General features: G+C 55.7%; 1 protein-coding gene across 1 annotated transcript in view; it reads right to left on the bottom strand.

Moving 5' to 3' along the window:
• The window catches only part of NOTCH1 (notch receptor 1), a 54,857-nt gene that overhangs the window by 25,940 nt on the left and 15,073 nt on the right, over positions 1-13,844 (bottom strand). Inside the window, exon 2 of the mRNA XM_069943245.1 lies at positions 12,444-12,516. Coding sequence (XP_069799346.1) covers positions 12,444-12,516 — 73 coding nt within the window. The remainder of the gene's footprint in view (positions 1-12,443; positions 12,517-13,844) is intronic.

Consider the following 13,844-nt stretch of genomic DNA (forward strand, 5'->3'; position numbering starts at 1 on the left):
CCCCCCCCCCCCACACACACACACACTGATACACTAACAAATATACTCATAGGACTGTCAGGATGGAGTATCCCTATAGAGCATGCCCACGGCCGCCCCCACACTGATACACTAACAAATATACTCATAGGACTGTCAGGATGGAGTTTCCCTATAGAGCATGCCCACGGCCGCCGCCGCCCCCCCCCCCCTCCTCCCACACGGATACACTAACAAATATACTCATAGGACTGTCAGGATGGAGTTTCCCTATAGAGCATGCCCACGGCCGCCGCCCCCCCCCCCCCCCTCCTCCCACACTGATACACTAACAAATATACTCATAGGACTGTCAGGATGGAGTATCCCTATAGGGGCGAGACTTCTCCTTTAGGTCATTTACAAGAATCACCTGACGAGTCTTATGAAGCCGTGTCCCATCTGCGACAATCGATGTGAGAACCGTGGCGACTGTGTATGTACACGGAGGACAGCCGGGATGTACGATCAGGGACGTTACTGACGCATCATGTAACTGCGGACAAGAGGCGGGATCAGTGTGAAATGTGGAGTCTTGCCCCTTAATGTATCAAAGAGACGCTATGTCCACAGTCCAGGCCGGTGTGCGCCTGACAGTCAGCAGGAAACCATGGCCGGATGCTGCCAAATTCTTCTCTAAAATTAGATTCGACAAGAAAACTATGAAGACCCCTGACAGTGCCTGTTGGGTGGGGGGACAGGTCTCTGGTGAGACTTCTCTACAAACTATGTGTGCGCCATTCCCAGCAAGAAACCTACAGGTGGCAGCAGGCTAGATTGTCAGCTTCGGAGACGAATGCAGGATGTGCAGGAGGTGACAGGAAGCTCCGCAATGCTCTGCAACAAATTCTGCAAACCAGAAAAACACCTAACAAAAGAGGAAGCAGAAATTCTGACGTCTCTACAAAAAGGAGTAAAGTGTGAGCGCACAATGGCGGCGGCGGCGGCTCCCACCTCCACGTCACAGCCATCTGCCGCACATTTACTGCACTTTACTACTTCAATAAAACTTGCTTTTTGTGCCTCGTGCTGATCGCCTGCTGCCAAGACTCTCAAGATGGCAGATGTTTTCCTGTGACCTCTGACCCCAGCCTTATTTCAGAGTTCAGGGATTGCAGCCATTGTGTGCTCAGCCATCTGCCGCCTCCCCCCAAGAAAGACAACAATGGAGCCGAGAGCGGGCCGCAGAGCAGCGTGGGAAACCGGCCCAAGATGGCCACAACCCATCCCTCACCCTTCTCCCCAGCATCAGGCCTGCTCTCATCCTTTGTCTATTCGTTAAACAACTTTAGTTTCTCAACTAAGAAAAGTCAGGGCAGGGACAGCCACCCGCCATTACAGAACTACAACTCCCAACATGTCCTGGGCTGTCAGGGTTTGCTGGAAGTTGTAGTTTTGCAGGAGAGCCGCAGGTTGGGGGACACTGGCCTACAGGGACCAACTGCAAAGCTGCAGATTCTGGAACAAAGAACAGAAGAAAAACGCTGCGTGCAGTATATATATATACAGTATATCCCACTAGAATCTTGCAAAATGGCACCAACAAGATGAAAACCTGACGGTCCATCTTATAGTCACTGACGTCTCTGGAGATCTGCTGGCGCCACGCTCTAGTCACTTGTCCTGAGCAGAGCCTGTCATGGCGGCCAAGCCGGTCTCTCCCTACAGACCCCGGCCTCTCTCTTCTCCTGCGGTCTCTTCTCCCTACAGACCCCGGCCTCTCTCTTCTCCTGCGGTCTCTCCCTACAGACCCCGGCCTCTCTCTTCTCCTGCGGTCTCTCCCTACAGACCCCGGCCTCTCTCTTCTCCTGCGGTCTCTCCCTACAGACCCCGGTCTCTCTCTTCTCCTGCGGTCTCTTCTCCCTACAGACCCCGGCCTCTCTCTTCTCCTGCGTTCTCTCCCTACAGACCCCGGCCTCTCTCTCCCTACAGACCCCGGCCTCTCTCTTCTCCTGCGGTCTCTCCCTACAGACCCCGGCCTCTCTCTTCTCCTGCGGTCTCTTCTCCCTACAGACCCCGGCCTCTCTCTTCTCCTGCGTTCTCTCCCTACAGACCCCGGTCTCTCTCTTCTCCTGCGGTCTCTCCCTACAGACCCCGGCCTCTCTCTTCTCCTGCGGTCTCTCCCTACAGACCCCGGCCTCTCTCTTCTCCTGCGGTCTCTCCCTACAGACCCCGGCCTCTCCCTACAGACCCCAGCCTCTCTCTCCCTACAGACCCCGGCCTCTCTCTCCTCCTGCGGTCTCTCCCTACAGACCCCGGCCTCTCTCTTCTCCTGCGGTCTCTTCTCTCTACAGACCCCGGCCTCTCTCTTCTCCCGCGTTCTCTCCCTACAGACCCCGGCCTCTCTATTCTCCTGCGGTCTCTCCCTACAGACCCCGGCCTCTCTCTTCTCCTGCGTTCTCTCCCTACAGACCCCGGTCTCTCTCTTCTCCTGCGGTCTCTCTCTACAGACCCCGGCCTCTCTCTCTCCCTACAGACCCCGGCCTCTCTCTTCTCCTGCGGTCTCTCTCTACAGACCCCGGCCTCTCTCTCTCTCTACAGACCCCGGCCTCTCTCTCTCTCTACAGACCCCGGCCTCTCTCTCTCTCTACAGACCCCGGCCTCTCTCTCTCTCTACAGACCCCGGCCTCTCTCTCTCTCTACAGACCCCGGCCTCTCTCTCTCTCTACAGACCCCGGCCTCTCTCTCTCTCTACAGACCCCGGCCTCTCTCTCTCTCTACAGACCCCGGCCTCTCTCTCTCTCTACAGACCCCGGCCTCTCTCTCTCTCTACAGACCCCGGCCTCTCTCTCTCCCTACAGACCCCGGCCTCTCTCTCTCCCTACAGACCCCGGCCTCTCTCTTCTCCTGCGGTCTCTTCTCCCTACAGACCCCGGCCTCTCTCTTCTCCTGCGGTCTCTCTCTACAGACCCCAGCCTCTCTCTCTCTACAGACCCCGGCCTCTCCATCCCTACAGACCCCGGCCTCTCTCTTCTCCTGCGGTCTCTTCTCCCTACAGACCCCGGCCTCTCTCTCTACAGACCCCGGCCTCTCTCTCTACAGACCCCGGCCTCTCTCTCTACAGACCCCGGCCTCTCTCTTCTCCTGCGTTCTCTCCCTACAGACCCCGGCCTAATAATGTTAAGCGTGGGAAAGTAGTCTTAAAATGTAAAGGGGTCATGAGTTTAATTATCTCCGTCCCCTCCCCCGCCCCTGGAGTAATCATGAAGTTTCTGAGTACTTGGGAATCTAAATGTTTCCAGGTGCGGACTCGGTCAGGCGGGGCAGTTACGGAGGACTCGGTCAGGCGGGGCAGTTACGGAGGACTCGGTCAGGCGGGGCAGTTACGGAGGACTCGGTCAGGCGGGGCAGTTACGGAGGACTCGGTCAGGCGGGGCAGTTACGGAGGACTCGGTCAGGCGGGGCAGTTACGGAGGACTCGGTCAGGCGGGGCAGTTACGGAGGACTCGGTCAGGCGGGGCAGTTACGGAGGACTCGGTCAGGCGGGGCAGTTACGGAGGACTCGGTCAGGCGGGGCAGTTACGGAGACAACGCAGGAGAAGAGAGAGACCGGGGTCTGTAGCTGACACAAGAGCTTACACACTAGGAGGACTGAGGGGACACAAGAGCTTACACACTAGGAGGACTGGGGGGACACAGGAGCTTACACACTAGGAGGACTGGGGGGGACACAAGAGCTTACACACTAGGAGGATTGGGGGGGACACAAGAGCTTACACACTAGGAGGACTGGGGGGACACAAGAGCTTACACACTAGGAGGATTGGGGGGGACACAAGAGCTTACACACTAGGAGGACTGGGGGGGACACAAGAGCTTACACACTAGGAGGACTGGGGGGACACAAGAGCTTACACACTAGGAGGACTGGGGGGACACAAGAGCTTGCACACTATTACACACTAGGAGGACTGGGGGGGACACAAGAGCTTACACACTAGGAGGACTGGGGGGGACACAAGAGCTCACACACTAGGAGGACTGGGGGGACACAGGAGCTTACACACTAGGAGGACTGGGGGGACACAGGAGCTTACACACTAGGAGGACTGGGGGGACACAGGAGCTTACACACTAGGAGGACTGGGGGGGACACAAGAGATTACACACTAGGAGGACTGGGGGGACACAGGAGCTTACACACTAGGAGGACTGGGGGGGGGGACACAAGAGCTTACACACTAGGAGGACTGGGGGGACACAGGAGCTTACACACTAGGAGGACTTGGGGGACACAAGAGTTTACACACTAGGAGGACTCGGGGGGGGGGGGGGGGGGGGGGTCGCTGGGCACATGAGAAGCAACAAGTGCTTTATTTACCGATGGTCCGGCCATTGTATATGGGATCTATGCCATGTCCAGGACCCTCAGTAGACGTCAACCACTTCCCCAACTGTGGGACAACTCTCTAGCATCTGCCCCCGAAAGCCACAAATGATCAGTTTAACCTGCGGAGCATTCTGCGTAACGCCCCCCCCCCCCCCTCTCCGCAGCGCCCTGCACCCCCCTCCACCCACAGCAGCCGGCTCTCCACCTGGATGGGCGTTTCATGTGGTTTCTCTACATCTGTTCCAGGAATCTGCGGCCTGCTGCTTAACAGACGTTTCTGTGAATTTGGGTAAAACGATCCGATAAATAACTTTGACAAGAAGTAATCGCCGTCCCAGGAGACGCAACACAATGGCTAATAACCCGTAATACACTGCCAGAATACATCAGGGGAAAACTACAAGAGGAGACTCCATATAGCTGCCACATATCACCACCGGGGGCGCCCTCATCCTCAGCTACTACTCTCATCATCAACAATATCACAGGAGCTGAAGTCTGACAGTCAAAATGGCCGAAACAGATCATCCAGCTTCTCTAGAGGCCTGAAAGCAGCTTCATGTAGGAGGCGGCGTGATGATCTGCGGGGGCATCGGTGACATTCCTCACAATCTGTGACCCCAGTCTTTGGGATGATGGATGACAACAACCTGCCAGCGGCCCAGCACAGACAATGGGAGGGAATTTACCTTCATATTATGTGAGGGGCTGATGCGAGGAGACCTCCAGATAAGTGCCATCCAGTAGCTGCAAAACTACAACTCCCAGCATGCCCAGACAGATGAAGGGTTACAGGTTGGGGAGAAGGAATCAAATTCAATGCAGAAATCAAAGTCAAGATGGCCGCCCGAGTGGAGGTGACTCTAGAAAGATGGCTGCCCCAGAAGAGGACACTCTAAAAACATGGCCGCCCCAGAGGAGGACACTCTAAAAACATGGCCGCCCCAGTGGAGGTGACTCTAGAAAGATGGCCGCCCCAGTGGAGGTGACTCTAGAAAGATGGCCGCCCCAGTGGAGGTGACTCTAGAAAGATGGCCGCCCCAGTGGAGGTGACTCTAGAAAGATGGCTGCCCCAGAAGAGGACACTCTAAAAAGATGGCCGCCTCCAGAAGAGGACACTCTAGAAAGATGGTCGCCCCAGTGGAGGTGACTCTAGAAAGATGGCCGCCCCCAGAAGAGGACACTCTAGAAAGATGGCTGCCCCAGTGGAGGTGACTCTAGAAAGATGGTCACCCCAGTGGAGGTGACTCTAGAAAGATGGTCGCCCCAGTGGAGGTGACTCTAGAAAGATGGCTGCCCCAGTGGAGGTGACTCTAGAAAGATGGCCGCCCCCAGAAGAGGACACTCTAGAAAGATGGTCGCCCCAGTGGAGGTGACTCTAGAAAGATGGTCGCCCCAGTGGAGGTGACTCTAGAAAGATGGCCGCCCCCAGAAGAGGACACTCTAGAAAGATGGCCGCCCCAATGGAGGTGACTCTAGAAAGAGGACATATGCCTGACCTGCGCCCACTAGGACACATGATTATTGCAGCATAACATCTTGTCCCAGCTTTAGCACTCGATTTCCACAGTGTTACCCACAATCCCCATCATGGTAATATTTGGTGGAGTCCTTCCCCCAGAGTCTCCGCACCATTAACCTCCACACTTATAATACATTAGGTGGCGGTATTATCCGCACGTTGCTCTCATTGAGCACGCTATTAACATGCAGCGAGCTGTGAATCTCCCACCTCTGGATGGACGTTACCCTTAACCGAGCCATGGGAACCCCCGGGCAGTGGACGCACCATTAAACTTCAGGAATGGCAGCCTAGATGGTACACTCCCCCCACAACCAGCATAGCCGTGCCGGCCGGGCGCAGACGAGAGGAAATGTCACCTTTGCAAAAATAACCGGAGTGGAATCTGCCGTTTATTAGGAAACTGTGACATCAATGAGAGCGATGGTGCCGCCACATACTATGGCGGTGTCTATGGTCGGCCCCGCACCCCACACAGGTCAGGACTTCCCCTGTAAATATTCAGCTCTATTTTTATTTTAAACTTCCTTCCTATGATATGAAGACACCAGGAGGCCATCTACAAGAAGTGGTGCGGTCAGGTGCGGCTATGGGGGAGGGGCAGAGCTGCCGCCATCTGCACGAACATTTCTTGGCTGCTGTGGCGGCAGATGGACGGGCAGAGACCCCTCATACAGCTCCTTCCCTCCTGTCTCTATAACACGATTACCAGCAAGATGAGCTCAGTCATCCACCATCAATCGCCTTCTGTCAGAATAAGAGCGTCACACTGTACACAGCTTCACAAGGATCTATACCGCCACACTGTACACAGCTTCACAAGGATCTATACCGTCACACTGTACACAGCTTCACAAGGATCTATACCGCCACACTGTACACAGCTTCACAAGGATCTATACCGCCACACTGTACACAGCTTCACAAGGATCTATACCGCCACACTGTACACAGCTTCACAAGGATCTATACCGCCACACTGTACACAGCTTCACAAGGATCTATACCGCCACACTGTACACAGCTTCACAAGGATCTATACCGCCACACTGTACACAGCTTCACAAGGATCTGTACCGCCACACAGTATACAGCTTCACAATGATCTGTATTGCCACTGTACACAGGATCCCCAGGATCTATACCGCCACACTATACACAGCATCACCAGGATCTATACCGCCACACTGTACACAGCATCACCAGGATCTATACCGCCACACTGTACACAGCATCACAAGGATCTGTACCGCCACACTGTACACAGCATCACCAGGATCTATACCGCCACACTGTACACAGCTTCACCAGGATCTACAGGGATCTATACCGCCACACTGTACACAGGTGATTTGGTGACAACCAGTGCGGCCATCGGGAGAGGATGTCAGGGCACAACGTCCGCCACACAGGAATCTCCTTTTCTTACAAGGTTTTTATTTCGCTTGACTTTCTAATTGGATTTTGGGGGAAATAAAGAAGCTTTGTGGTCAGAAGTGATGAGTGACGGGTGGATGGGCGGCTGCCCGCCAGCGCCATATTGTGCCACGCTGCTGTCAGTCCTGACGCTTGTCTGACAGAGAATTGACTCCTTATGATGTGACGACATCCGGGAGGGTAACTGATGCCATTAATATGGGGGGGGGATGGAGCGGGGGAGGGGCAGGATACGCGAACATAGGGGGATAATTGGCGCTCGTCTTTAAAGACATCCCTTTGGGAAAATTATTTAGGGAGATGATTGGGCTTAAAGTGACGGAGCTACTTAGCATTAGAGAGCGCTGCTCCGGGAGGATGGCTGGAGCCGTGTTATTCAGGAGGCCCCTGGGAGCAGCCGCCATCTGCCTGAAGATTACCGCCACCACGCTCATCTCACATCGCTGTGTTCGCAGCTTGTCGTCCCGGCTTCGCTTTATGCAGCTCCTAGCAACAAATTACACAAGGGGCGGGGGGGGGATACGCTTGGGGGCGGCGCGGAGGAGCGGCTCATTTGTATACAGCTGCCAGGAAACTCCTGGAGAGGATTGGACCATCACTGGCTGATCTGAAGAGAAGACGACCGGAAGCCGTCCAATCCAAAGAGAGAGATCAGGAGAGTTACAGGACACCCCCCAGGAGACCCCACCATGGATCCCCCCACACCCAGGAGACCCCACCATGGATCCCCCCACACCCAGGAGACCCCACCATGGATCCCCCCACACCCAGGAGACTCCACCATGGATCCCCCCGCACCCAGGAGACCCCACCATGGATCCCCCCCCCCCCCCCCAGGAGACTCCACCATGGATCCCCCCACACCCTGGAGACTCCACCATGGATCCCCCCGCACCCAGGAGACCCCACCATGGATCCCCCCACACCCAGGAGACTCCACCATGGATCCCCCCACACCCAGGAGACTCCACCATGGATCCCCCCACACCCAGGAGACCCCACCATGGATCCCCCCACACCCAGGAGACTCCACCATGGATCCCCCCACACCCAGGAGACTCCACCATGGATCCCCCCACACCCAGGAGACTCCACCATGGATCCCCCCACACCCAGGAGACCCCACCATGGATCCCCCCACACCCAGGAGACTCCACCATGGATCCCCCCACAGCCAGGAGACTCCACCATGGATCCCCCCACAGCCAGGAGACTCCACCATGGATCCCCCCACACCCAGGAGACTCCACCATGGATCCCCCCACACCCAGGAGACTCCACCATGGATCCCCCCACACCCAGGAGACTCCACCATGGATCCCCCCACACCCAGGAGACTCCACCATGGATCCCCCCACACCCAGGAGACTCCACCATGGATCCCCCCACACCCAGGAGACTCCACCATGGATCCCCCCACACCCAGGAGACTCCACCATGGATCCCCCCACACCCAGGAGACTCCACCATGGATCCCCCCACACCCAGGAGACTCCACCATGGATCCCCCCACACCCAGGAGACCCCACCATGGATCCCCCCACACCCAGGAGACCCCACCATGGATCCCCCCACAGCCAGGAGACTCCACCATGGATCCCCCCACACCCAGGAGACTCCACCATGGATCCCCCCACACCCAGGAGACCCCACCATGGATCCCCCATACTGAGGAGACCCCACCATGCACCCCCCCGCCCCCCCCCAGGAGACCCCACCATGGATCCCCCCGCTCCCCCAGAAGACCCCACCATGGATCCCCCCCACACCCAGGAGACCCCACCATGGATCCCCCCGCCCCCCAGGAGACCCCACCATGGATCCCCCCGCTCCCAGGAGACCCCAACATGGATCCCCCCGCCCCCCAGACACAGTTTCTCATTAAGTCTCCTAAAACTTTGGTAATTTTTTCTCTTTCTTCACAAAACTTTTCATTTATTGTTCTGGGATGGGGGGGGGGGGGGGGGGGAGAGCAGCAGAGGTGCATTGTGGGACGGCCATGATTAGTCACACAATGATAATCTGCATCTCTGAATAATGGCGACCGCATTGCCACCGAACCCCAGCTGTCGCTTTTTTTTTCAATGAAAAGAAAACAAGATTTACAGCGTCAAGCGTCCGTGTGGCTTCTGGGGGGAGGGGAGCGGGGGTCTGTATTCATGAGGGGCTCACAATGGAGGGGCCGCCTGTCTGTAGGCCTGAATGACTCCCTATTGTCCTGGGGGGAAGGAGAGGAGAACACTGCCGCCAAATTTCAAAAGCCTCAAATCTGCTCCAAACCAGACTATGACTCCCTGGTATCAGCCACTGCAGACTATGACTCCCTGGTATCAGCCACTGCAGACTATGACTCCCTGGTATCAGCCACTGCAGACTATGACTCCCTGGTATCAGCCACTGCAGACTATGACTCCCTGGTATCAGCCACTGCAGACTATGACTCCCTGGTATCAGCCACTGCAGACTATGACTCCCTGGTATCAGCCACTGCAGACTATGACTCCCTGGTATCAGCCACTGCAGACTATGACTCCCTGGTATCAGCCACTGCAGACTATGACTCCCTGGTATCAGCCACTGCAGACTATGACTCCCTGGTATCAGCCACTGCAGACTATTACTCTCTGGTATCAGCCATGTCAGGCTGGGGGGGGGGAGGGGTGTAGGACAGGTATATACAATCTATTACCCTCTGGTATCAGCCATGTCAGGCTGGGGGGAAGATGACTGTAGGACAGGTATATAAAATCTATTACTCTCTGGTATCAGCTATGTCAGGCTGGGGGGGGGTGACTGTAGGACAGGTATATACAATCTATTACTCTCTGGTATCAGCTATGTCAGGCTGGGGGGGGGGGGGGGTGACTGTAGGACAGGTATATACAATCTATTACTCTCTGGTATCAGCCATGTCAGGCTGGGGGGGGGGGAGTGTAGTACAGGTATATACAATCTATTACTCTCTGGTATCAGCCATGTCAGGCTGGGGGGGAGGTGACTGTAGGACAGGTATATACAATCTATTACTCTCTGGTATCAGCCATGTCAGGCTGGGGGGGGGGGGTGACTGTAGGACAGGTATATACAATCTATTACTCTCTGGTATCAGCCATGTCAGGCTGGGGGGGAGGTGACTGTAGGACAGGTATATACAATCTATTACTCTCTGGTATCAGCCATGTCAGGCTGGGGGGGGAGGTGACTGTAGGACAGGTATATACAATCTATTACTCTCTGGTATCAGCTATGTCAGGCTGGGGGGGGGGGGTGACTGTAGGACAGGTATATACAATCTATTACTCTCTGGTATCAGCCATGTCAGGCTGGGGGGGGGGGGGTGACTGTAGGACAGGTATATAAAATCTATTACTCTCTGGTATCAGCCATGTCAGGCTGGGGGGGGGGGGGGTGACTGTAGGACAGGTATATAAAATCTATTACTCTCTGGTATCAGCCATGTCAGGCTGGGGGGGGGGGTGACTGTAGGACAGGTATATACAATCTATTACTCTCTGGTATCAGCCATGTCAGGCTGGGGGGGGGGTGACTGTAGGACAGGTATATACAATCTATTACTCTCTGGTATCAGCCATGTCAGGCTGGGGGAGGGAGGTGACTGTAGGACAGGTATATACAATCTATTACTCTCTGGTATCAGCTATGTCAGGCTGGGGGGGGGGGGAGGTGACTGTAGGACAGGTATATACAATCTATTACTCTCTGGTATCAGCCATGTCAGGCTGGGGGGGGGGGGAGGTGACTGTAGGACAGGTATATACAATCTATTACTTTCTGGTATCAGCCATGTCAGGCTGGGGGGAGGTGACTAGGACAGGTATATACAATCTATTACTCTCTGGTATCAGCCATGTCAGGCTGGGGGGGGGGGGGGGTGACTGTAGGACAGGTATATACAATCTATTACTCTCTGGTATCAGCCATGTCAGGCTGGGGGGGGGTGACTGTAGGACAGGTATATACAATCTATTACTCTCTGGTATCAGCCATGTCAGGCTGGGGGGGGGGCTGACTGTAGGACAGGTATATACAATCTATTACTCTCTGGTATCAGCCATGTCAGGCTGGGGGGAGGTGACTAGGACAGGTATATACAATCTATTACTCTCTGGTATCAGCCATGTCAGGCTGGGGGGGGGGTGACTGTAGGACAGGTATATACAATCTATTACTCTCTGGTATCAGCCATGTCAGGCTGGGGGGGGGGTGACTGTAGGACAGGTATATACAATCTATTACTCTCTGGTATCAGCCATGTCAGGCTGGGGAGGTGACTGTAGGACAGGTATATACAATCTATTACTCTATGGTATCAGCCATGTCAGGCTGGGGGGGGGGTGACTGTAGGACAGGTATATACAATCTATTACTCTCTGGCATCAGCCATGTCAGGCTGGGGGAGGTGACTGTAGGAGAGGTATATACAATCTATTACTCTCTGGTATCAGCCATGTCAGGCTGGGGGGGGGGGGGTGACTGTAGGACAGGTATATACAATCTATTACTCTCTGGTATCAGCAATGTCAGGCTGGGGGGGGGGGTGACTGTAGGACAGGTATATACAATCTATTACTCTCTGGTACCAGCTATGTCAGGCTGGGGGGGGGGGGGAGGTTACTGTAGGACAGGTATATACAATCTATTACTCTCTGGTATCAGCCATGTCAGGCTGGGGAGGGAGGTGACTGTAGGACAGGTATATACAATCTATTACTCTCTGGTATCAGCCATGTCAGGCTGGGGAGAGGGGTGACTGTAGGACAGGTATATACAATCTATTACTCTCTGGTATCCGCCATGTCAGGCTGGGGGGGGGAGGTGACTGTAGGACAGGTATATACAATCTATTACTCTCTGGTATCAGCCATGTCAGGCTGGGGGGGAGGTGACTGTAGGACAGGTATATACAATCTATTACTCTCTGGTATCCGCCATGTCAGGCTGGGGGAGGGGGGTGACTGTAGGACAGGTATATACAATCTATTACTCTCTGGTATCAGCTATGTCAGGCTGGGGGAGGGGGGTGACTGTATCCCCTTTTTCCTGTCTCCAGAGGAGATGGCTGATAACAGAGAGTACAGCGCTATGTGATCTGTGTAACACATGGCGGTCACTTACCTGCACTCGGTCCCGCTGGCCTCACATCTTCCATTGTTCAGACACGTCTCCCCTGGCTGTGTACATCGTAATCCTGCAAGAAGAGAGCTCAGCATCAGTCAGGCAGAAGTAACAGGTAACAGGTGATCACTAAGATCTAGAGATCCGCGACCCTGGAGCAGCTGGAGTCGATCCGAACCCGAACGTTCGGCATGTGATTAGCGGCGGCTGCTGAAGTTGGATAAAGCCCTAAGGCTATGTGGAAAACATGGATATAGTCATTGGCTGTGTCCATGTTCTCCAGACAACCTTAGAGCTTTATCCAAGTTCAGCAGCCACCGCTAATCAAATACCGAACGTTCGGGTTCGGATCAACTCGAACCCGGTTCGCTCTTCTCTACTAAGATCACCATTATACTGGATGTGACGGAGGGAATACAGACTGCAGGCGGCGCTCTTCTCTACTTATTATCTATCTTCTTACTATAAACATGGTGACCACTAAAGCTGCCTTTACACACAGGCTCCCAACCACATCCCAGATGTGGCCCCCGGGAGCCATAACATCATCCTCATCATGTGACACAGACACATGCGCTCGGGCGCAGCTGGTGCAGGACACTGCGGGTCACTAGTGCTCGGGCGCAGCTGGTGCAGGACACTGCGGGTCACTAGTGCTCGGGCGCAGCTGGTGCAGGACACTGCGGGTCACTAGTGCTCGGGCGCAGCTGGTGCAGGACACTCTGCGGGTCACTAGTGCTCGGGCGCAGCTGGTGCAGGACACTGCGGGTCACTAGTGCTCAGACGCAGCTGGTGCAGGACACTGCGGGTCACTAGTGCTCGGGTGCAGCTGGTGCAGGACACAGCGGGTCACTAGTGCACGGGCGCAGCTGGTGCAGGACACTGCGGGTCACTAGTGCTCGGGCGCAGCTGGTGCAGGACACTGCGGGTCACTAGTGCTCGGGCGCAGCTGGTGCAGGACACTCTGTGGGTCACTAGTGCTCGGGCGCAGCTGGTGCAGGACACTGCGGGTCACTAGTGCTCGGGCGCAGCTGGTGCAGGACACTGCGGGTCACTAGTGCTCGGGCGCAGCTGGTGCAGGACACTGCGGGTCACTAGTGCTCGGGCGCAGCTGGTGCAGGACACTGCGGGTCACTAGTGCTCGGGCGCAGCTGGTGCAGGACACTGCGGGTCACTAGTGCTCGGGCGCAGCTGGTGCAGGACACTGCGGGTCACTAGTGCTCGGGCGCAGCTGGTGCAGGACACTCTGCGGGTCACTAGTGCTCGGGCGCAGCTGGTGCAGGACACTCTGCGGGTCACTAGTGCTCGGGCGCAGCTGGTGCAGGACACTGCGGGTCACTAGTGCTCGGCCGCAGCTGGTGCAGGACACTGCGGGTCACTAGTGCTCGGGCGCAGCTGGTG

This window comes from Dendropsophus ebraccatus, chromosome 10 (genome assembly GCF_027789765.1).
Source record: "Dendropsophus ebraccatus isolate aDenEbr1 chromosome 10, aDenEbr1.pat, whole genome shotgun sequence".
Taxonomy (NCBI): Eukaryota; Metazoa; Chordata; class Amphibia; order Anura; family Hylidae; genus Dendropsophus; species Dendropsophus ebraccatus.